Here is a 23,570-nt window from a genome sequence, read left to right on the forward strand (position 1 = left end):
CCCTCTGTGGAGAAAGAAGTGGTTCGGGACTATTTAGAAAAGCTGGACGAGCACAAGTCCATGGGGCCGGATGCGCTGCATCCGAGAGTGTGAAAGGAGTTGGCGGATGTGATTGCAGAGCCATTGGCCATTACCTTTGAAAACTCATGGTGATCGGGGGAAGTCCCGTACGAATGGAAAAAGGCTAATGTAGTGCCCATCTTTAAAAAAGAGGAGGAGGATCCTGGGAACTACAGGCCAGTCAGCCTCACCTCAGTCCCTGGAAAAATCATGGAGCAAGTCCTCAAGGAATCAATTCTGAAGCACTTAGAGGAGAGGAAAGTGATCAGGAACAGTCAGCATAGATTCACCAAGGGCAAGTCATGCCTGATTAATCTAATTACCTTCTATGACGAGATAACTGGCTCCGTGGATGAGGGGAAAGCGGTGGACGTGTTGTTCCTTGACTTCAGCAAAGCTTTTGACACAGTCTCCCACAGTATTCTTGCCAGCAAGTTAAAGAAGTATGGGATGGATGAATGGACTATAAGGTGGATAGAAAGTTGGCTAGATTGTCGGGCTCAACAGGCAGTGATCAATGGCTCCATGTCTAGTTGGCAGCCGGTATCAAGTGGCATGCCCCAAGGGTCGGTCCTTGGGACGGTTTTGTTCAGTATCTTCATAAATGATCTGGAGGATGGTGTGGATTGCACCCTCAGCAAGTTTGCAGATGACACTAAACTGGGAGGAGAGGTAGATACGCTGGAGGGTAGTGATAGGATACAGAGGGCCCTAGACAAATATGAGGATTCGGCCAAAAGAAATCCGATGAGGTTCAACAAGGACAAGTGCAGAGTCATGCACCTAGGATGGAAGAATCCCATGCACTGCTACAGACTAGGGCCCAAATGGCTCGGCAGCAGTTCTGCAGAAAAGGACCTAGGGGTTACAGTGGACGAGAAGCTGGATATGAGTCAACAGTGTGCCCTTGTTGCCAAGAAGGCCAATGGCATTTTGGGATGTATATGTAGGGGCACTGCCAGCAGATCGAGGGATGTGATCATTCCCCTCTATTCGATATTGGTGAGGCCTCATCTGGAGTACTGTGTCCAGTTTTGGGCCCCACACTACAAGAAGGATGTGGAAAAATTGGAAAGAGTCCAGCAGAGGGCAACAAAAATGATCAGGGGACTGGAACACATGACTTATGAGAAGAAGCTGAGTGAACTGGGATTGTTTAGTCTGCAGAAGAGAAGAATGAGGGGGGATTTGATAGCTGCTTTCAACTACCTGAAAGGGGGTTCCAAAGAGGATGGATCTAGACTGTTCTCAGTGGTAGCATATGACAGAACAAGGAGTAATGGTCTCAAGTTGCAGTGGGGGAGGTTTAGGTTGGATATTAGGAAAAACTTTTTCGCTAGGAGGGTGGTGAAACACTGGAATGCGTTACCGAGGGAGGTGGTGGAATCTCCTTCCTTACAAGTTTTTAAGGTTAGGCTTGACAAAGCCCTGGCTGGGATGATTTAGTTGGGGATTGGTCCTGCTTTGAGCAGGGGGCTGGACTAGATGACCTCCTGAGGTCCCTTCCAACCCTGATATTTTATGATTCTATGATTCAAGACTTAAACCCTTGGGCTTGAGGCATGCCCCAAAGGCCAAAGCGGGGTAAGAGGATAGGAACGATCCCACTCACCAATTTCTATACCAACTATAAACAATAATACACTAACTACTAAAACAAAAACTAGGACTAGGTACTAGCCTAAGGGAACACTTGCAAGGAAGTGAAATGCTGTTCCAACCCTGCCATAGATGGTAAGAAGGAACTATAGGGGGGTCAGGTTGGCAGGCTCATATATTGAGCGCCATGGGGGCGCCACTCCAAGGGGCTCCCCTAGCCAACCCGACGGGCGCTGCTAAGGGAACAAATTTCTGATGATCATGCACATGGCACGCGCACACCTGATTGGAATCGACGTGAACAAGCACTTGAAAAGAATCTCTTGTTTCTGAAGTGGCACAAACTTTAGTGATAAAGGTGCTTCCTCTGTGCATTCTTAACTCAAGCAGCATTTGCACCTCTTTGGGAGTTACTGAATTAATACAATCCTTCATTTTCTTTTTCAAATCGAAATCATATGATAAAATGAACCATCATCTTGGCACTCATATTTAGTAAATATTTGCAGTTAAGCCTGGTGGTCCACAGAGCACTTCAAGGTGTTCTATGTAGTTTTTTCTGTCACAAAGTGGAACCATTTGTCTTATTCAAGCAGCTGTGCTCCTTGCTGTAGTTCAATTAAACACTCCCAGAGTTCCCACAGGGTTTTTTTGATCAGCTAAACTCGAAGAAACAAGCATCTCCCTGAACAACTGCTTTTTTGTCCCTCTTCTTTGGGAGTTTCTTTGGTATACATTCGGCTGTGGTCAAATTTGTGGACACTACCAAAATTGGAGACCTATAAAACATTCAGAGAGGCAGAACTAAACTGCAAAGGGATCTTGAGAGAGATCAGAGCAGTAAGGGCTGCAGACAACACAAAGATATTCAATATTAATAAACAAAAAACCTCTTCCCAGAGAGATGTAACCAAGTAGCTTGTTTTCATTATAGCTCCTTAATATTGGCCTGATATATGACACTTTTACTTCATACAACCAGGCACTAGAGTTGCTGCAGGGACGGCATGGATTCAAAACTGTGAAGTGGGGAGGTAAGGGGTGTCCATAACATGAAAAAGGTTGAGACCACTCTTCCAGTCCAATCACCCTTATATGGTTTGGGACTTGCCTGCCTTAGATGCTGCCTCTTTTCCTTATGTTTCACTGCAATGGCTGAAATCAGCTCAAGAGCTCTTGCTGGTATTAACAGACCTTTGAAGAATGAAGGTATAGGCATTTTAGTATAGGGGGGTCACTGCCATCTGTCAAAGCTTGGGTTACTATCAAAGCATGATGCAAGGTAACTTTGATCAAGCATTTGCTCAACTGTGCATTGTTTTTATGGTTCTTTATGATAGACCAGGGTAATCTGAAGTGTTGCCTGCTGTTGGCAGCTTCAATATTTTATATATAACATATGCTATGTGCCCAGATGTTATAACAATGGGTGTATAAACAAAATATTTACATAACTTAAAGTAGCACTCAAGTTGAAGAAAGATTAAGGCACAGGATTCAGAAGATCAGGGTTGAGTTCTGTCACAGATTTCTTGAGCAAGTCATATAGCCTCTCTGTGCATTCAATCCTCATCTATAAAATGGGGATACTAATATCATCTCACCACTAATGCTTGTGAATTGGGAAGATTCTATGGTTCATAACACCATGGAAAAGCCAATAAATGACATTAAATGAAATACTGAAATTCAGATTGTGTCCCACAATCTTTTATGAGATAACAAAGGAAATTGGTATCAGATTTTCCTGAATTATAGGTTGGTTGCAAGATTGAAGCACGGCCTCATTGTCGAATTTACCTGCAAAATGTGCTAACAAGGAACAATATCTGAATGGGAGCTGACAAGGTGAACATCTGTCACCCCCTCACCTTTCCCCCATCTGAACAAATCTTGTCTGTTTGAAGAATATGGGTGAAGACATCAGTTCAGGTTCTGATCTAATTTCTGAATACAGAGGCCCATCAGAAAATTCCTGCGATGCTTGAACTTGGTCAACATTACTTATTATTTATGTAGTAATAGCCTCAAAAAGCTTAAGAAAGATCAATACTGATTCTTAAGGACAGTATTTGTTTGTAATGATTATGAGATTATTGTATTTATACTTTCTATATCTAGAATGATCATACCAGCTATGTTTCTTTTTTACCAGATATGCTAGTTCCACTAAACTCCACCTACACATTTGGATCCCTTATCTTAATGATGCAGAACAGCCCATTCAGACAGTGCTATATTGTCAGAAATTATTATTCCAGCTGTAATGAGTGAGATTTCTCTCTGTATTGGTCTGTGTTAGTAATGGTGCAGGTCTCGTGACAGTTTGTTTCTAGGGACGGTCGTATGGCTCAGAGCTGGACAAGTGAGAAGAGACCGAGACAAAAGGCATCTGGTAGAAACAGGGAAGTGTTTTTTATTTCATGTGGCACAGCATTAGGCAGACAACCCAAGAAAGAGTCACTAAAAAAATTCAAAACTATTATTCCCAGGAACCATCCCAAGGAATTACCCCAAACAAAGGTCTGCTGCTAACAATGACTGAGATGTCATTGCCAATCCACTCTAATCTCTTATTCTGTACATGCTTAGGCCATATCTAGCTTTTTACGGAGACTAACCTCAAAGATACAGTATCTTCAGACAGCATACATACTGTACATAATCACTACAGTACATTTCCCTCAAGCCATGCTAAAATATAATGCTAAGGGTAACTCTGGACAGAAGGCAGTATAGTAGCCATTCACATCTCTGAGGTAACATAATGCTGTTTCTTAGCTGACAAGGAAAGGGCCACCTGAGGGAAGATCAATATGGCTTCAGAGTCTATTTTTAAACTCCTGATGCAGAAGCAAGAGCCTGGAATGTAGTCTGCTGAGAAACAGGGTGGATACCTCTTCTCTCTGTAGCGGACGAGGTGGTGGTGGGGGAATAAATGCAATTCTACCTTCACTGGGAAGGAACAGAATTTACAGACACATTTTGTTTTATTAGGAAGAGGGTCAGGAAGAGATAACTTCAAATATATGGACATAAGAACACAATCTTTGCATTATTCATTAGGTAATAGGTGAGAGATGACTGATGTGCTAGAAGGGGAGTTACATAAAGGGAGGTCTTAAACAACAAAGACATGAAGAATGGCTAACTGAAAACATCATTTTAGAGAGACAGAGTAGAACAGTCAAAGCCTCAGGAGATTTCTTTTTAATTATTAACTACAGATTATTCTCTTGATATATTCTCTTTTCTTTCTTTCTAAATTAAGAAAATAAATACTTGTAACAAATCTGTGGGCCAAATCCTGCCCTCCATTGAAGTCAATGAGAAGGAGCCCTGCGTACACAAATTCACTTGTATTTATTTCTTGCATCCTACCAGGGTTTATGGATTGAAGGGTGAGTTAGCCTCTACAAATTCATCTTAAATCACTAAGGGAATGTCATCAAAGTGTGGTCAAGGAGCAAACAATAGCAAACAGAAAAGTAAGGATTCTCTTACATAGATAATTCATCCAAGATTCAGAGCAAAAATATAAAAGAAAACAGATCTTGAGCCAATGCTACATTTTCATTATAATTTTGTTAGCCAAACACAAATGATTTCCATTTAACTTAACTGAAACACAGTACACAGCGATAGAAAAAAGCATAATGTTCTCTTTCCTTCGCTATCATCATTTTACCCAAAGGAGTACATTTTCATATTATTATCCCGTAGGCTGCCCTGCAAACTCCAGTTGTCTGCACGGTGTACTGTGGTCCATTGTAAGACAGAACAGATCTACTATGCAGATGAATAAAGCCTTTGATATCATACAGATATTACTTGGGTTTTGAATATAAAAAAATGGATTTTTTTAGACACAAAACAATACAATTTTGGATGCATTTACCACTTTTATTTCACTATGCAGAAACATACATTCACCATGTGTTGTGACGCAGCTGAGAGTGTAATGGAGACTATATCCCTGCAATGGATATTATAACGGAATACTAATGAGTTTTCAGTGGATGTTCTGTACAGTTTAAGGCTTGGCTCTGAACTAGATAGTAAATGCTGCTGACCAGATTCTGAAATGAAACATTTTTTTCGCTGAGAACAAAAGGGAAGTCAATAAAAAACCATCAAGGTTATTTCAGAGTAATAATTTTGTAACACTATAAACTAAGGAAAATACAGACTTTCTCCAAAATAACTACATATAATTTACAGGGTTAGAACTTCTGAAGGGCGACTGGAAACTTTCTGACTTAAACTCTGATCAATGCTGACAAAAAAATCTTAAAGTCAAGTAAATGTGCTGAAATCTTTACTACCTCACAAGGTATTAAATCAGGTATGCAAAGCACATTTTGTAAGAATTTAAATATTTTGATAAGATTAGAGATTCATCATTTTTTATCAGGCAATAGTAATAAAACCAGATAAAACAAATACAAGATTCAAATTGTTTCCTGAATAAACTGTGTTATTGGCACATCTAATGTGTGATAAAACATTATACACAGTACCTATACAGCTTCTAGCAGTTTCAGGTAATCTTCATATACAGTATCCATAAACAAAAGGTTTGCCACCTAACAAATTTTAATATGTTTAGATTTAATAAAATGTGAAAGGCATGAACTGTTTATGTGTTACATTAGATCACTGTTTATATTGTTTATGAACGTGCAGGTATAGCTGAAAACTTAGATATAATGAAAATTAAAAATGCTGCTTTTCTGTAAATTTATTGTTGCTTCATGCAATATTGTTTCACTGATGCTGATTCAGATTGCTTTATATGGGAAAATATCTCTGCCAGTGTCTTTATTAGCGTTTAAGATCAATTCTTCGGTACTGAAATTTTCCACAGACAGATACATGGCAGTCAGGTTAGAACCGAGACTCCATATAGGCTCTGGTATTCCTAAGGGTGTGCATGACTGGATTCATATGCAAGCTAAATTATTCCTGCAGGAAAGAGAACCGAGTTAATTATTTGAAACAACTGAATTTCTCTCTCTCTCAAATCAAGGGTGAAAAGGGGCTCATGTTGAATACTTCAGGTGACAACATTATAATAACCGCATCATTCCAGTATAAGTAACTGTCAACCTTGGGCCTGATCCAAGGTGCATTGGAAAGACCCCTACTGATTTCAGTGGGCTCTGCATCTGGCCACTTCATTGTTTTCTCTGAATTGATTAGCAGAAGACCATAACTGTTATTGGTGCTCATTCCTTAAGGACTGGCTCCATCTTCCAAAATAAGTAGCAGTTGTCCTACTCACATTTGCTTTAGGCATTTATATTTCCTCATCCAAAGCAGGAAAGTAGTAAACTTTCAAGAGATGTTGCACATCATACTATGTTACTTATACCAAATGCTAGGGAATACAGAGTGTTTCAAGAATATGATGCTGCTATCATTTCAGACAAATTCGACAAGCAGCCTCTTTTTGTGTGTGCATACAGCATTCAAAGCAGCCTATGGATGATGCTGTCATTAAGAGCTCTTGCATAGCAGGTTAGTAGGCATGATATGTTTCTGCACATACAGTAAATACAATATTATCAAGATGACTGTTTAGCCAAACTTAGTTGGAGAGCATGCCTTTACTGAAGACAGCTAGACACAAGAAAAGCTGCATTATCATCTCATCCTGAGAAACAATGCCACTTTCAAACACAAAATGTCCTTTCAAAATACAAGGAAGTGAAGACATCCAAATATTGACACAAAAATAATTTGGATTTAAAAAAAGAAAATTGGACCACATAGCTTTACAAGTTTGAAGTAAAAACCTAAATTGTTCCATATTTGTGCCTAAAATAGGGTAAGTAGCTATAGTTATTTTCCTCAGCATTTTAAAAGAAATTAAAAGTGTACCTTTAAGAACAAAATGCTTTTGTTCTTAAGTCACATATATAAACAGACAACAGATTTTTGATCGCAGAATTAGAAATTTTAGGAATACATCAAAGCATGGATAATGAGTAACATCCAGAGAGCCAACAAAAGCAAATTTCCATTTCTCTAACTGGCACTATTAAACAAGGAAAAATACATAGAACTAAATGTGTATAATTTACATCTAGAGTAAATTCCAGAATTAATACTTGCATGGTTTTTGCAAATGCCAGTGAAAGAAATAAGGAGTTAGAGGTGAATTATGGAAGGAGAATGCCTTTGCTGCATGCCAGCCCAGTGAGTGCCTAGGAAAATCATCTATTCCTCTTACCTGTGGGTCAATCTTCCCCATCTTCTGGTGTGATTTCTGTCTCTTTATGTACCACTACTTTGGTCACTGACATGTCAGGGTGCTGCTCTTTGGCCTCTTTAATTGCCTGAGCCAGCGCCTAGCCCAAGGAAACCACAGAAGGGCAAAAACAAAAAGGAGGTGGAACATGCATGATCAGTAGCAAGGTGGAGAGATTCATGAGAAATTACACAATTTACAAATGAGGAAAAATGATTAAAATATACTATCATTGATTTAAATACTAATCCAGTTTAAGGCATGCCAGTAGGAACAGTGTTTTAAAGCTTAAGGTTAAATATTCCCTCTCTGGTAGTCTTCAGTTCAGGGCAGCTTTTCGTAGCTTATATACTCTACCTGGTCATGGTCGATATCTGCATCTCCTGTGATGACTATTCGTTTTTCAATTCTTGTCTCTGAAATGCCTCCTTTCACAGTCTAAAAGAGAGATGAACAAATACAAATAAATGCACACATTTAAAAGTGGTGCTGCTTGTTCCAAGAAACAGTTCCACAATCTGAAGATAAATGAGCAGGAACAGTTCACCTAGCAAGAGTTTCAGAAAAGATGGTTATACAGTGCATATATCAGAATGGTTGCCATCAACTGCATATCCAACATATGAAAAATGGCATGGATATACAGAATATCTACACACACACAATAGGAGAAACACAAAGCCTCTGCTCCCACTTGCGTCCCATTGTGAGGGCTCTTAATGGAGTGTGGCCTTGTGTAACTCCTTTGCCCAGAGATGAATTTCACCCAGATAGCATTAAATCCTGGTCCCAAAAGGTATGTCTGCACAGGAACTAGACACCCATAGCTGGCTTGTGCCACCTGGCTCGGGCCTGGGCGGTGGGGCTGTTTTATTGCTGTGTAGACTTCTGGGTTTGGGCTGGAGCCTGAGCTCTGGAACCTCCCACCCCTTAGGGTCCTAGAGCCTAGACCTCATCCTGAACCCGGAAGCCTACACAGCAATCAAACTGCCCCGCAGCATGAGTTGGCTGGCATGGGCCAGCCGCAGGTTATTCCTTGCTGTGTAGACATACTCAGTGAGATTAATGGGAGTTATGCTTAGGGATGAAAGATGGTCCAGGGGCTGAGGTGCTAGCCTGGGACTTGGAAGACCCAGATTCAATATCCTGCTCTGCCACAGACTTACTGGGTGACCTTGGGCAAGCCACCAAATTTCTTTGGGTCTCATGTGTAAAATGGGGATTACAGTTGCCTACCTCACAGGGATGTTGTGAGGTGCTCAGGCACTACAGCCATGGGGACTACATAATTACACAAGCCAGATAGGATTTCACACGGAAAATATTAGCTTGCATCCATCTTCTGAAATAAATATTGATTTATAGAGTCATGTCAAAGTTCTGAAAATGCACCTACTCAAGGACTGACCCTATCATTTTCTTACTTTGGTGATATGGGTAGTGGTTGTAGTACTGGTAGTTTCAGATGTGATGGTTTGTGCACTCATCAATACACCTGGCTCCGAGTCAGCACCAGAATCCACCTAAAGAAAAAGAATGCCAGAAATAGTGCATGAAAAATGAGGATATTGGCTGAGCTTTCCCCATCTTTAGACTTCTTCATAAAGAATGCGGCTGATGATATAAACTAATTGCTGCTGAGATGTTCCTTTGTAGCCGACAGGCTATTCCATTTGCCTGAAACAACAGCATTTCTGTACTGTCTTGAGGTGTTCAAAGTGCTTTCAAATAGTTCCTATTTTGGCCACTTCTAGAGTGCAACGCAGCAGCTGCTTAACATGGAACATGAAGTGACGAATTCTACATGCAACTGGAACTGCCTGGAGAATTCAGAGGTAGAAGTTAATTGCTTGAGTTGGAATTTAGTCTGAAGACCAAAATTAATATCCTTACTTTTACAAAAAGAATCATGTGGTTCTTTAATGGCCAGGAGTGATCAGGACCTGTCCCGTAGGATTTAGATGTTATTTCATTACTTATGTCTCTACTTCAGAATTTTGCATCACCTCATAAGTTTACAACAGTACTTTTGTTTGTATTACAATGTGTCTCATACAGTTTTTAAGGACATATGTTTAAACATATACATCAAAGTCCTGTAGTCTAAACACTGTTCACGAAAGACCGTATACTGATACAAATAAGGGTACCTTCAGATAAGCCTACATATTTATATAGTTCTTTTGTTTAGTACAGAGTTACTATGGGTGATATGACTATTTAATACTATAACATATTTAACACAGCTGACACTCAGGTATTTTTTTAGTCCCTGGTAAATTAGGTCCTGGGTCTTGCAAAGTTTCTTACCTGTGATGATTCATATGTAATGGTTTTTGTTTCTGTATGAACTATGGGAACTTCCTTGGTAGAAATTTCAAGCTTCTCCCCACCTGCAGAAACACTGCCAAAGCTGATGGTTTCAGTCTTCACAACTGGTGACTGCTTCAATGGAAAAGTAATTGGAGCATTTATTAAAGCTTTTGGATTTCTCAGAGAGATGTTTTTTGTTGGGGAATGGAAGAAAAAAATAATAAAATAAATGTGCTCTGCATTACAGGAGGGAAAAAATGTCAGCATAACGGTCCATACATGTATATATGTTAACAATACTCCAAGGTGGTTTTTATATCTAATGTTAAGCTGTACTTCGTGGAAGTTGACTTTAGAAAAGATGCAAATATTAAAAGTTTGCTTATTTCAAAATTACAGTAGAACAGATTGACATTACAAGCTTATTTTCTTGTAATTACCTCTCAGAAAGAGAAGCAAAACAATGTGAAGGTTTTTAACCCCTTAGTACAAATAGGTCTAGAAATCCTCCTAATGAGGCTAAAATGAGAAAACTTAGTAGTTTAAGACAAGGTAAATTATTTCCAGTTGAGACAAATACAGGCGAATGTATTATCTTCTGATGTTTTTGGACAAGTGAACTTTATACGTTTTAATGAACTTTCCAAAGGCAGTGGAAACTTATCCTTATGATCAGCTACATAAAAGGCATCAGTCTTCAGCACTGCCCACTCTTTTAGGTAAAATATACATTGCATGTTGTCCAGGACCGGCCTTACCGGTGGGCAACCGTGTAGGGTGCTGAGGTCTGGGGAGACGCCATGCTCAAAAAGGAACGGAGTGGGGTAGACCTTGGGTGCGAGGCTGAGGAGGGAAGCTCAGAGCAATGGGGAAGGAAACAGCGGGGTCTGGGGGCAATAGAGGGTTGGGGAGCCCAGGGAAGCAGTGGGGGCCAATGGCGCCAAAATACAAGTTCACCCAGGGCACCATTTTCCCTAAGGCCAACCCTGATGTTGTCAATAATGGAAACCAGCAACACGCCTCAGAACTGCCATGCAAGACGGAAATAAGAGGAGAAACAAACTGCCCACTATAAAGATGTGATAATGTAATCTACTACCTGTGTATGTTTTATTTAACTCTTCATCAGTGCAGTTAATTTAGTCCGATATTGTATACATTATACCAGTGATACTCAAACCTCAGCGGTTCAGGAGCCAAATTAGCAATCATTACCCAAAAGAGCCACAGTAGTGTAAATTCATTGTTTCATTTATTTTTTTTTAATATATATATGTGTGTGTGTGTGTGTGTGTGTGTGTGTGTGTGTGTGTGTGTCACACACACAAAAAATAAATGAAACAATGAATTTATATATATAAATAAAATAATATACACACACACACATATGCATGTGAGTGTTTGTATATTTTCGCTCATAGCAAAATGATTGACCAAGTATTCTACAATTGGTTAATAATATAGTAAAAATATCCTGATTGGTTAATAATTAAATCACACCGTTTTTTAATATCATGTGCTGCCAAGAGCTGCAGGAGACTCATTAAAGAGCCACTTGCAGCTCCCAAACCTCAGTCTGAGTATCACTGCATTATACTTCAATGCAGAAATAACTGATTATTAATAACTAGTTACCTCAAAATGAGGTTTTCTTTCCAATGTATCAGAAACGTGGACTGTTGCACTCTGCTCCTCCTCTTGCTGATAAGAAGCAGCAGCAATTTCTTCTTGTTTGGTTACAGCTTTATCAGCCTCCTCCCTTTTTTCCTCCTTAGCCCCCTCAGTCACAGCAGAACCCTCCTTTCCTTTCATGCTAGAAGCAACAGCAGATACTGCCTGTGCCATAGCATCCAGCTGATCTCCAGCCAATTTAACAGCATCCCCACTTGCATGCACATTCGTCACATGTCTCTCCTCTACCAATAGAGTCTCCTGCACAACCTTCTTCACTGCATCCTGATGTGGCTGAATCTCTTCCTTCATTTCGCTGGCACTTATCTCCTGGCCTGTCTTTGTTTCTGTTCTCTGTAGGGAAATGGATTTAAATGTCAGAAGTGAAAAATAAAACTTAATTCAGCTCCTAATGCCAATGTACTGTAAATATAAGTAACAAATGATATTAAAGTTTGCCATTTTGTTTCTCCTGAGTTGCTTAAGTTTTCGCTTTAAGGTTATTATTATAGCAAAAGCGCACCATGAACCAGCATTTAAAAAAGGGAGAAGAAATCTCATACTATCCTTTTCGTTTGTATCCATGCCCTAGCATTCTAAACGCAAATAAAATAGCCTGTAAAATGACAAAAATAAAAAAAAAAAAGGAATAGAACTTGATTTTCTTGTGAGGTTTCTAGTTGTGATCTAGCTTTAGGAAGTAAAAGGTACACCAAGCATTTGAATTAATATTAACCATGCAGATTCTGAAACATCAGTGAGTCAAACACACGTATGTGCAAATACAGGGAACAAAAGAAAAACAAAAATCAGTAGTGTGTAGTTATAAAATTCATAGATGGAATCAAACGGCCACCTGAGCCCTGCTATGTGAAGTAGAAGTAACCTCTCCTATGAACTCAGTTGGTTTTCTTGCAGACTCTAATAAACTGAAGATATCTGAACCATCCAAGGTCTTTTCACTGGAGGACTGTTTAGTCTAAGTGGACAAAGAAATGCAGAGTCATACACAAAAGACAGACAGACAGACAGACACACACACACACAAAGAGATATGTTAATTGACAAAACTCTAGGCTGAGATAGAGGAAGGGAGGATAAGATTGCAAGGACACAGACAGGTTGAAAACAGGAAAAGAATGGGAAAATAAATGAGCACAAATCTGTAATGACTATAAGCAGTAATTGAAAAGCATACTTGTTAGCACTGGGATTTTGCTGGTTCAAGCAAACCTCCCCCACCACCACAATTACAAGCCACAGCAGCAACACTACATTTCAGCGACATGGACTTCAAATAAATTGGAAAAGTTTAAAGGATTATAATGCCTGCTTTGGACTGTGGTACTGACTTAAATCATGAGGAAAAAAAAATAAGCTGGGTTGGCTATTGTCAACAGAAAGCCAAGCAGCAAGATAACTGAAAGGTAGGGCAGTGTGAGGGTATTGCCTACAAAAGTCATGCTTTAATCTTTAAATTGTGGCACAAAGTCAAAGCCACTTGTTACCACTACTCTTGATGCAGACGATTCAGTAACATAGTGAGCAGTAGCAATGGTAAATGGCTGTTCTCTGGAATATCTCCACTCAGACAGGCTCTTATCTTTCCGACCAAATGCCCCTGCTTTCAGAGCTTCACTGTCAAGGTGTTTTTCAGCTCTGCCAAACTGCAAGCTTCCCAGTGTACCATGAAAATCCTGGTCCATCTTTTGTGCTTTCTTCAAACTTTCCTCTTCAGGACTATGCAACTGAGACTCTGCTTCCTTTATGGGTGTCAAAGATTCAGACAGCTTTCTTTTTGTACTCTGTACATCGGATCCCCTCCTGGCTTTTTCGTCAGTGATGGGCTCTAGAATTTCATATTCAGCCACTACTGGAATGATTTTCACAGATTCTGGCATTCCCCTCTCCATTTTTTGAAATGCTTCTAGTGATGACTGCACTGTTTTCTCTCCCTCTTTAGCTTTACTTGTCATGGTTACAATTTTCCCGGATACAGTGTCATAGGACTTTCCTAAGGTGTACATTTTCTGTTTATTCTCCTCTTTTGATTGTATTTCATTTTCCAAGTCCTCAAAGCTTTGCATTTCAATGGTACTGGATTTTAATATCTCAGGTGGAATGTCCCCAGTTCTACTGCTCACAGTCATTACTTTGTATGTCACAATTTTTTTCGATTCACCATCAACTACCTCAGTAGGTATTTTGTCTACAATAACCCAATCCTCAGTGCCCTATATTTGAAATATAAAAGCTACATTAGATTATCCAATTGATTATTTTTGTTTTAGGAACACTAAAATATTAAAACTTAAGAAATTTGAGGTAGCTATTTTGAGAACATGTAATAGCTGTACCTAGTACAGCAGCAATTAAATTTATAAACAGCATCATTGTTTGCAACATAAAATCTGCAAAGAATTTCTTTTGTGACCCCCATTTGAAGCCATTTATGATGTGGCTGCAAACATTTACTTTAGGCACAGTCTTTCTCTGATAACTTGCAGCTGAGTAGCATTTAAAAAAAATTAAACACACATCTGACTGGCTGTTTTTGAGTAATCCTGGCTGGCTATAAGCTCATGCACCATAACAATACCCTATTTCTTTAAAATAAAGGTCAAATTATAAAAATAGGATAAATTAGCCCATTCAGTCACTCCCCCCACCCCACTACCATGCAAATATTATTTTGTGGAAGTACTTTGAGGTATCAGGACAGCGCATGTTTGTATATGCCAGTCTTAACTGAGTTTCCTTGCTTTTATGGGAATAAATCAGACTTCTTTAGCATTGTTTAAATTTAGCTATACAGTATATTAAACACCCTGAGTATTGTGGATTTTATTTGAACATAATGCAAAATATACAAATGCAATGTGCCTGTATACATATACAAGTATGCTATGTGATTTAGTTTCAATGCACACAGTGTCCAATTATTTATCCCTACAATAGTTTAATTTATTCAACTAAACCAATGCACTGGTTTAAATCAAATGAATTAAAAATAACCTCTAAGGATGATGGGACAGTTTTCTGGAAAATGATTTGATGAGAAGTAACAGTGCCAGTGGATTCTCCTTCCTGCAGCTTCTTCTCTATCTCTCTTGGCTAATGGAAAAACCAGTAAGAATTCAAACTTCATCATCACTCAAGATAATCTGAATTCACTTGACACCATAAAGGAAATTCCTTCTAATGACAACAGTGCCTCATTCACTGTAACATTTTCAGTGAGACTTCTGTACTCTGCAAATGCATGCACAGTTAGAGAACCTTCTCCCCCTGAGATCCACTCACCCAAGGCTGTTAACCATAGGGAAACAAATCTCTAGTAGGTAGACAAAAACTTTGGAGGGTACTTGTTCTCCTTCCCCAGTATTCTGTCCACAATAACATACCTACTTGTGGAGCTTTTTTTAACATAATTTTGTGGCTTTGAAAAGGAAAATGATAGCAAAAGAGTAACTCTGTGCCAGTCTATTTGATTGCATTTTAATAAAGTATGTTTTGTTTTTACCTGGGACTCCAGGAATGTAGTACTTCCCTTCTGCAAAAATATAAGTTTTTCATATTTTTCTTTTTCTTCTTTGGTCTAATGAATAAGAGAGGGCCAGGGAGTAGACACTCTTAATAACTGAAATGCATTTTTACTCCATACTCTACACAAACTTATCTATGTTTCATACATTTCTAATGTACAAGCAAACCATTCATTGCCAGACTATTTCATTTGAGAAATAGCAAATAGAATTAAACAGGAATGATTGTAGCAAAGAATTTTCCAAGCAATAATAAAAAAAAAATATCAAGGAGTACATCTTTGCTCAGGACACACAGGTGAATGAAAGATAGACACTGGAATGGATTTTAAGCAGCAGGCTACAACTTTATTAACTTACAACTGGGTATGGATGGTATATAAACACCCCATCTCATATACCAGACATTTAACGGAGTCTAGTGTGGGGTTACAGGGCTCCCACCATATAACCAAAACCAACCTGTCCCACAGGGCCCAGCCCACTTCTGAGTCCTCTCACCCACTCGCCTACTCCCCATGAGGGGGACAGAGGTTACAAATGGGGGATCTCGGTCTGTGAAAACTTAGGTCTCATTTACCACTGGTAGCTGGCCCTTTTAGCCTTTATGTACACTGGACACAGGCTGAAAATTGTGACAAACTAAATATTCCTAAATAATCCCTAACTAAGACTTCCAAATCCTATTCTTCTGTACCTCAACTGTGCCTCCATAATGATTCAAGGAAAGTGAAAAACCCTTTGGAAACTGACAGTTTGGCCCAGTGTGGGGAAAAAATCCTGATCCCCAAAGACTGATTGGCCAGACCTATCCCTTCCTATCCAGCATTCTGGAAACAAAACTCACTGTGGTTACAGCTAAAGGCAGGGAGGGGAGAGCAGACGAAGAGGCAAGAGGCTCCTGAAGTCCAGGGGAAAGTTTAAATTGTTGGGAGGGGTGTGGCAGGATCAATCAGCTCCCAGTACCCCCACTTCCTAAAGCCAGCCAATGGGAGGCAAGAACCCGAGGAGGAGGGACACGACTTCTGCATCTTTGGGCATGGGTTTTACTCCATCCATACCTTCTAGGAGGGGTCCATCCCCTTTTCTGGTCCAACACCCCACAATCTCACTTGTTGAGATGTGGGTGGGGATATTTCTCAGGCATGCTCTATCCCTCCTCACTTCTAGGGCAATTCATTTTCTTGGCCAAATATCCCCCGCAGTGTGATGAGGCAGAGAGGTAGAATTATGGAAAAATCCGCATCTACTATAACATCCAGTGTATTATCTTTTATTATATTTTTTGCAAGTATTATTGCTGAAGTGATAAAAGTGTAATCTTTCAACATCTAATGTGATGCGTATTCTACATGGTTTAGTCACTTGAGAAGAATACAAATTTTAACAATGAAAAAACAGACAAAATAAAGAACATTTACAAACTATGAATGAAAAGGTAACTCGCTGAACTTCAGGAAACAAACGGCTACTACCGGTTGAACCTCACTGCCAAAAGCTGTGTGTGTTTTTTTTTTAAATCACATTTTCCTATTTTTAAAAATGTTAGTCTTTCCCCTATTGTTGTGTGAAACTGACTAGTGGACTATACATTTCCTTACAGTAATCTTAAGTGTTACTTTTAAGTGTACTAAACAATTCTTAAGTGAGATTTAAGTAGACTGTGTATCTCTTTGAATTGATTACATTATTTTAATAAAACAAGTGCAACTGGGTGTTATCAAAATTCTTATATTAATATACCATGTTCCAGAGGAACCAGGCAATTTATTTAGGCACCATACATTTCCAGTACATACAAAATAACATAACTCTATCACTCAATGCACTGGAGAGATCAGTGGTGCTTAGTCAAAGTAAATGGGGCCAATATGACTTAATTTATAATACAGATCACAAAAATCAGTAGGTGATACTAAAAACTAATATCTCCCAGTTTCCTGTGTCAGATGTTACCAAATGGGTCAGTAGAGAGCCTAGAACAATTTTAAGGTAACAATAATTCAAGGACTGATTTGGGGAAGACAAGGGTAACAAGTGAGAAATGGTGTGCTGAGTTGAATGAAACTTATTATTGGACAGGTTGTGATACCCTGACTCCTGTTGAAAAGCCCCATTAAAGTCAGTGGGGCTAACAGTAGAGAAAGATTATACTCTATCTGAGAAAGAGTATTGTAATCTGACCCTATCTGACTGAGAAATAATAATAATAAAAACTATCTGAGGGACTGTTGTCATGAGACAATTCTCACAGTATCTGAATACTCCTTGACCTTTGTCAATATGGGTGCACTTGTATCCTATCCTCCCATTTTTGCACTGGCTGTGGGTTTCCAAGTGGAATTTGAGGTATTGATTTTGACCTATAAATTGCTTGGAACCTGCCTGACAGACACCCACCTCTCTGGGCAGTACTTGAGCAGGAATCCCTTTGGTTTATAAGAGAGACAGCATACTGAGGTGTCATGTTTAGTGAGGGCCCTTCGCCTTTGGAATTCCCCCTCTCACCGTTGGTCCACAAGAGCCCTCACATCTGTGAATCTTTAGAGCATTTTGCTGAATCTCATTTATTGGGTGGGATTTTGGGGAGAACTGAATATTAAGGTTGGTGAAATTGGGTGGCATGTACGGTTTTGAGAGAGAATTTAGGTGGTTGGTGAGGGGGAAATGGCTGTTTTTGTGGGGAGTTTGTTTGCTACTGCTGGCTTTTGTCTTACGTATGGACTTGGGCTTTTATTTTGTAAAGGTGCTTAGAGTTTCAGATAAATAACTTTATGGTACGTTCATAACAAAAGTAAACAGGGATTTTTAGTTGCTTATACATTTTTATCATGCCTCTCTCAGTCATATTTGGGCACATTTATCAAAATGACAACCAAAATGATTTCTATCAAATAGTAGTAAGAAAAAAAGCCATTTCAATAATCACCTCTTCCACTGATAATAAATAGCTTCCCAGCCACCGATTTTAAAAAGCCAAGGTAAACAGATGAGTCTTGCACTGTATCCCAGAAGGCAGCCAAACTGAGACTCTGGCATAGTGCGATTTCTAAAGCTAAAGCTGTCCATCACGAATGCTTTGTCATCTACTCACAGGGATTCATCCCTTGGGGAGGACAGCAAGAGCATTCCAGCCAATTGTAGCTACCACTCATGTATTGACATAACAGATTACAGTGACTATAAAGATACCGCCCGATTCATGAAGGTGTCATTAGCTGCTATTCCAAGTATAAACTCTGAGGATTTTCTCAAAACAAGGGGACATAATCTGTGCTCTCATATTCATGTAAACCATCAATGAAGAAATTATGTTTTATAGAAGAGGCACTCAGAGATTTAATACATTTAGTATTGCTTGGTTACCTTTATGTGGATTAAACTTTATCTGATGTTAGAAAGTGTGATCTCTCTTTGGGGAAAAAAAAGAGTTAATTTAGGAAATGTAATGGCAGGGAAGTTACCGTACCACATTGTTAGAAAAGGGTGTTACTACTCACTGCAGAACTGTACAGAATTTCCTTTGTAAGGCCCCATCCAGTTCAGCAAAATACTTAGGCACGTGCATAGTTTTACACATTTGAGTAGCCCCACACAAATCAACAGGGTTATTCGCATGCTTAAAACTACGCATTGTGCTCTATACTTCCTGACTCAGAGCTTAAATACAGTGTTTAGGAATACCAATTTTTACTATACCGGAACTGGATTCCTACTATGTCACTGCATTTTTAGAGGCTCTTCCTTAGGCATCTGTAGGGTACCAATCACCATAGTGTCTAAGCACTGCATATATTGGATGCAAGCTGAAAGATCCTTAGGATCATCCCCTTCTGATTCCTGGCTTAGGCTTCCTTACAAGTCTGAGATTGTACACAATCCCTGAATGCATTGCCCTGATCTGCATAAGCAGTTCCTTGTAATATTTGGGGTCCAGGCTTTTCTGAGTGAGAGACTGTTTCTGTCTTCAGGTGTTCAAAGAAGAGGAAGCTGAGGAATGTTTCCAAAAATACAAGTGCAAGCTTCTCCATATTTTCCCATCATTGTTTTTCTGTAAGTACAACCCAACAGGCGTTCAGTTTCCAGGATCATTCAATCACTGCCCTATAGTGATAACAGTTACTGACAATTGTGATAATGGTTCTGGAACTGGATTAAGAGCATGGAGACCATGAAGACCACTGGTAACAACTCTGAGTCCCTACCGACTTGAACTAGATTCAAACTAGTGGAAGGCTCCATATTACCCATTTTCTTTGAACTTTTAGGAATGGCAAGGCAGCTTCGTGTCTTAGGTTGTTTTGATGTTATAATACCACTTCTGTCAATATCGTAAACCATACAATTTATGCTTAACTTAAAAAGAAACATTTTTGTTGGAAACAGAGTAGCAGCCGTGTTAGTCTGTATCCGCAAAAAGAAAAGGAGTACTTGTGGCACCTAAGGGACTAACCAATTTATTTGAACATAAGCTTTCGTGAGCTACAGCTCACTTCATCGGATGCATGCAGTGGAAAATACTGCACGCATCCGATGAAGTGAGCTGTAGCTCACAAAACCTTATGCTCCTATAAATTTGTTAGTCTCTAAGGGCCACAAGTACTCCTTTTCTTTTTGTTGGAAAGTTCTTCTACGAGCATTTCCTGACCACTTAGTGCCCCAGGTTTTTACTTTTGGCAATCTAGCCTTTCAAGCTGGTCGCAAATAAAAATGTATCACATAGTTTACAGCTAATGCCTACAAAATGTTAGTCCGGATTATGAAATTGGAAAATTAGGCATAACTAACACATCACCATTTTCAAAGTTCTAAATAACTCTGCTCCTCCCTACCTACTCCCTCTTGTCATCCCCTCCTCCTCCTCTGCTCTGCCAATGCTCCTGACCTTTGTCCAAGCATTTGCCAGATTTTCATACAATTGCCTCCATGCCTTCTTTCATAAAGCCCTCTAGGCTGGTTCACACCCGCCCCCCCAAGCTCATCAGACCCCTTAACCCTATCCACATTTAAGTCCCTCTTCAAGACGTACCTCTGCCATGCTGCTTACAGTGAACCTTACTGATTCATCTGTAAATGCACATAAATTGCCTACTGTTCTTCCCCTTTCCCTGACCTCTGCCTTTCAATTGCGAGTTCCTCAGAACAGAGAATGCCTTTAAGGGCTTGGAAAGCACCTAGCACCTAATGGGAGTGACCGCAAATAAAGTACATAGAAAGTAATAGGGTGATAAGGAATTGACAGCATGGATTTGTCAAGAACAAATCATGCCAAACCAACCTCATTTCCTCTTTGAAAGGGTTACTGGCCTATTGGATGCGAGGGTGGGAGGGGTAGTACATATGCTATATCTTGAGTTTGGTAAGGCTTTTGTGACACAGTCCGAAATGACATTCTCATAAGCAAACTAGGGCAATGTGGTCTAGATGAAACTACTATAAGGTGGATGCACAACTGGTTGAAAAATGGTACCCAGAGAGTAGTTATCAATGGTTCACTGTCAAACTGGGAAAGCGTATCCAGTGGTGCATGGCATGGGTCAGTCCAAAGTCCGAAACTATTCAATATTTTCATTAGTGATTGGGATAATGGAATGAAGATTGCGTTTACAAAATGTGCAGATGACACCAAGCTGGGAGGGGTTGCAAGCACTTTGCAGGACAGGATTAGAATTCATAACAACCCTGAAAAATTGGAGAATTGGTCTGAATTCAGCAAGATGGAATCAATAAATGTAAGTGCAAAGTACTTCACTTCAGCAGGAAAAAATCATGTGCACAACTACAAAATGGGGAATAACTGGTGAGGTGGTAGTCCTGCTGAAAAGGATCTCGGGGTTATAGTGCATTACAAATTGAATATGAGTCACCAACATGATACAGTTGAAAAAAAGGCAAATAATCATTCTGGGGTTATGTAATGGGGTTCGCAACCCCATACTGAGCATAGGCAGAAGGGAGAGGAGAGTCTTTCCTGCTTACAGGTAATCAGGCTGACCATATCCTAGCACAGCTGCTAGAACTGTCAATCGTGGTGACATGCATCCACAGGTTGGACCAATAAAGAAAACAAGCCCAACTATAAAGGATGGAGAACAGAGAGAGAAAGGAGGCAGAAAGGTCTGGGATAGAAGAGGGGCAACAGGCGGCCTCTGAGAAACTAACAAAAGGAGACTGTAAGCCCTGGAGTTTAAAGGCTGGTAGACTCAATTTAAATTAAGAATTTATAGACTGGCTTAAGTGCAGATGAATTTAACAGGACCAATTAGGAAAAAGCTGGGACCCCTAGAGAGACTGCTCCAAGAGCAGTTGACAGATATATTAACAGGAGTGTGTATGAAAGACAAAGAAGGTAATTTCCTGCTCTACTCGGTACTGGTGAGGCCTCAGCGGGAGTACTGTTTCCAATTCAGGACGCCACACTTTAAGAAAGATGTGGACAAATTGGAGAGAGTCCAGAGGAGAGCAACAAAAATGATAAAAGATTTAGAAGACCTGACCTACAAGGAAAGGTTAAAGAACTGGGAATGTTTAGTCTTGAGAAAAGAAGACTGAGGGAGAGTGGAACCTGATAATAGTCTTCAAATATGTTAAAGAGCTGTTATAAAAAGGATTGTGATCAATTCTTCCCCACGTCCACTGAAGGCAGGACAAAAAGTAATGGACTTTATTTGCAGTAAGGGAGATTTAGATTAGATATTAGGAAAAACTTTCTAACTCTAAGGGCAGTTAAATTCTGGGACAGGCTTCCAAAGGAGGTTGTGGATTCCCCAACATTGGAGGTTTTTAAGAACAGGTTGGACAAACATCTATTAAAGATGGTCTGGGTTTACTTGGTTGTGCCCCAGCACAGAGGGCTGGACTTGATGACTTCTCTAGGTCCCTTCCAGCCCTACATTTCTATGATTCTGAGTCTGATGAAAAGGTAGGCACTGACCTCTTCAGGCACAAGTGGTTCAATCATCGGAGCTTCCTCCTGTCTTGTAGCAAGCCGAACTGGAGATGTCGAAAGCCTCTTCTCCCATTCATTAGACACTGTAGTGTCTGTGGAGGTTTCCAAGAAGGTTCGTTTCAGTTCACTTATATTCGTCTGGTGTTTCATCAGGTCTTCTTGATTTTTGTCTAGCTCCTGGATAATATAAAAACAAGGGCATTTTGTAACATTCACCTAAGCTGCCAAAATGTAAAAATCAAAATGTGTAAATTGGTTAGTGAAGAAGGTAGTAAGTATTTTAGGGGATCAGGGATCACAGCACTAACACAACACTTGTGAAAATGTGGTATTTTGAAGGATAACTGCACAGAAAAATCTAGTTCGTGTGAGCAATAAAATACTCCTAAGTTTACCCATATACACTGTAAGCTATACCTGATAAAGAAACTTTGAACATATATATACACACACAGATATTTATGGAACAAGGTTGAGAAAGCCATCATAATCTGAGAAAAAAATAGCCATTTAATTTATTAGAAGGTGGGAGTACACGGTTCATGCAGCATAGTGCAGATCCACAGGTTTACCACTAAAACCAACACACATGTACAGTACATGCACTGGTATATACAATACCAACCTCTAACATAAGATTACTATGTTTGACATACACATTTTCACCCTTTATTCGCTTAATCAGACTATTCTGAAAGAAGTGAAAAGAAAGGGAAAGGTAAGGGACACAATATTCAAAGGATACAAAATGCTGTTCTATGCATTGCTTTACAGAGACTTGGCAAATAGCATGCTGAGAGATATGAACACTGCGGACACCCACAATTCAGTAATGCGCATGGCCTTCCATTCTTTACCTGTGCCTTGAGATCTCCATCTTCCTCTTGATCCGACTGCCAGCACAGGAAAGATTTGAAAACAAAACCTTACCAACACAAATCAATGTAAGGTGACAAAAGCTGATCCGTGTATTTTATAATGCTAAGATCACATTTTCTCTCCACTGAGAGCACTGGAGAAATGGGTGGACACATTTATCAACCCAATCTTGCACAGTTCTCAGATCTAATACAAGAGCCTTCTTTTAAACTTGCTAAATGTGAAAAAAGGATATTAAAACTTCATTTTTGTGTGTGTCTGTGTGCTCAAATATTCCCAGGCCCCTCTATTCATTTATGAG

The 23,570-nt window shown here is 39.6% G+C and overlaps 1 protein-coding gene across 23 annotated transcripts in view; it reads right to left on the reverse strand.

Moving 5' to 3' along the window:
- Window positions 1-4,054: 4,054 nt before the first annotated feature.
- EPB41L3 (erythrocyte membrane protein band 4.1 like 3) overlaps window positions 4,055-23,570 on the reverse strand; it is a 132,058-nt gene continuing 112,542 nt past the window's right edge. For 6 of the 23 annotated variants that reach the window (XM_084619949.1, XM_084619929.1, XM_084619945.1 and 3 more), the window contains 13 exons: window positions 23,248-23,283; window positions 23,016-23,081; window positions 22,376-22,567; window positions 15,420-15,494; window positions 14,912-15,010; window positions 13,405-14,130; window positions 12,753-12,875; window positions 11,861-12,250; window positions 10,223-10,357; window positions 9,337-9,435; window positions 8,270-8,350; window positions 7,895-8,012; window positions 4,055-6,624 (listed from right to left, as the gene is read on the reverse strand). In XM_084619949.1, the coding sequence (XP_084476075.1) occupies window positions 7,902-8,012; window positions 8,270-8,350; window positions 9,337-9,435; window positions 10,223-10,357; window positions 11,861-12,250; window positions 12,753-12,875; window positions 13,405-14,130; window positions 14,912-15,010; window positions 15,420-15,494; window positions 22,376-22,567; window positions 23,016-23,081; window positions 23,248-23,283 (2,133 nt within the window). In that variant the 3' untranslated portion in view covers window positions 4,055-6,624; window positions 7,895-7,901. The remainder of the gene's footprint in view (window positions 6,625-7,894; window positions 8,013-8,269; window positions 8,351-9,336; window positions 9,436-10,222; window positions 10,358-11,860; window positions 12,251-12,752; window positions 12,876-13,404; window positions 14,131-14,911; window positions 15,011-15,419; window positions 15,495-22,375; window positions 22,568-23,015; window positions 23,082-23,247; window positions 23,284-23,570) is intronic. The other 17 variants (XM_084619942.1, XM_084619944.1, XM_084619943.1 and 14 more) reach the window with 12 other exon arrangements.

The sequence above is a fragment of the Lepidochelys olivacea genome (genome assembly GCF_965140295.1).
Source record: "Lepidochelys olivacea isolate rLepOli2 genome assembly, chromosome: 2".
Taxonomy (NCBI): domain Eukaryota; kingdom Metazoa; phylum Chordata; order Testudines; family Cheloniidae; genus Lepidochelys; species Lepidochelys olivacea.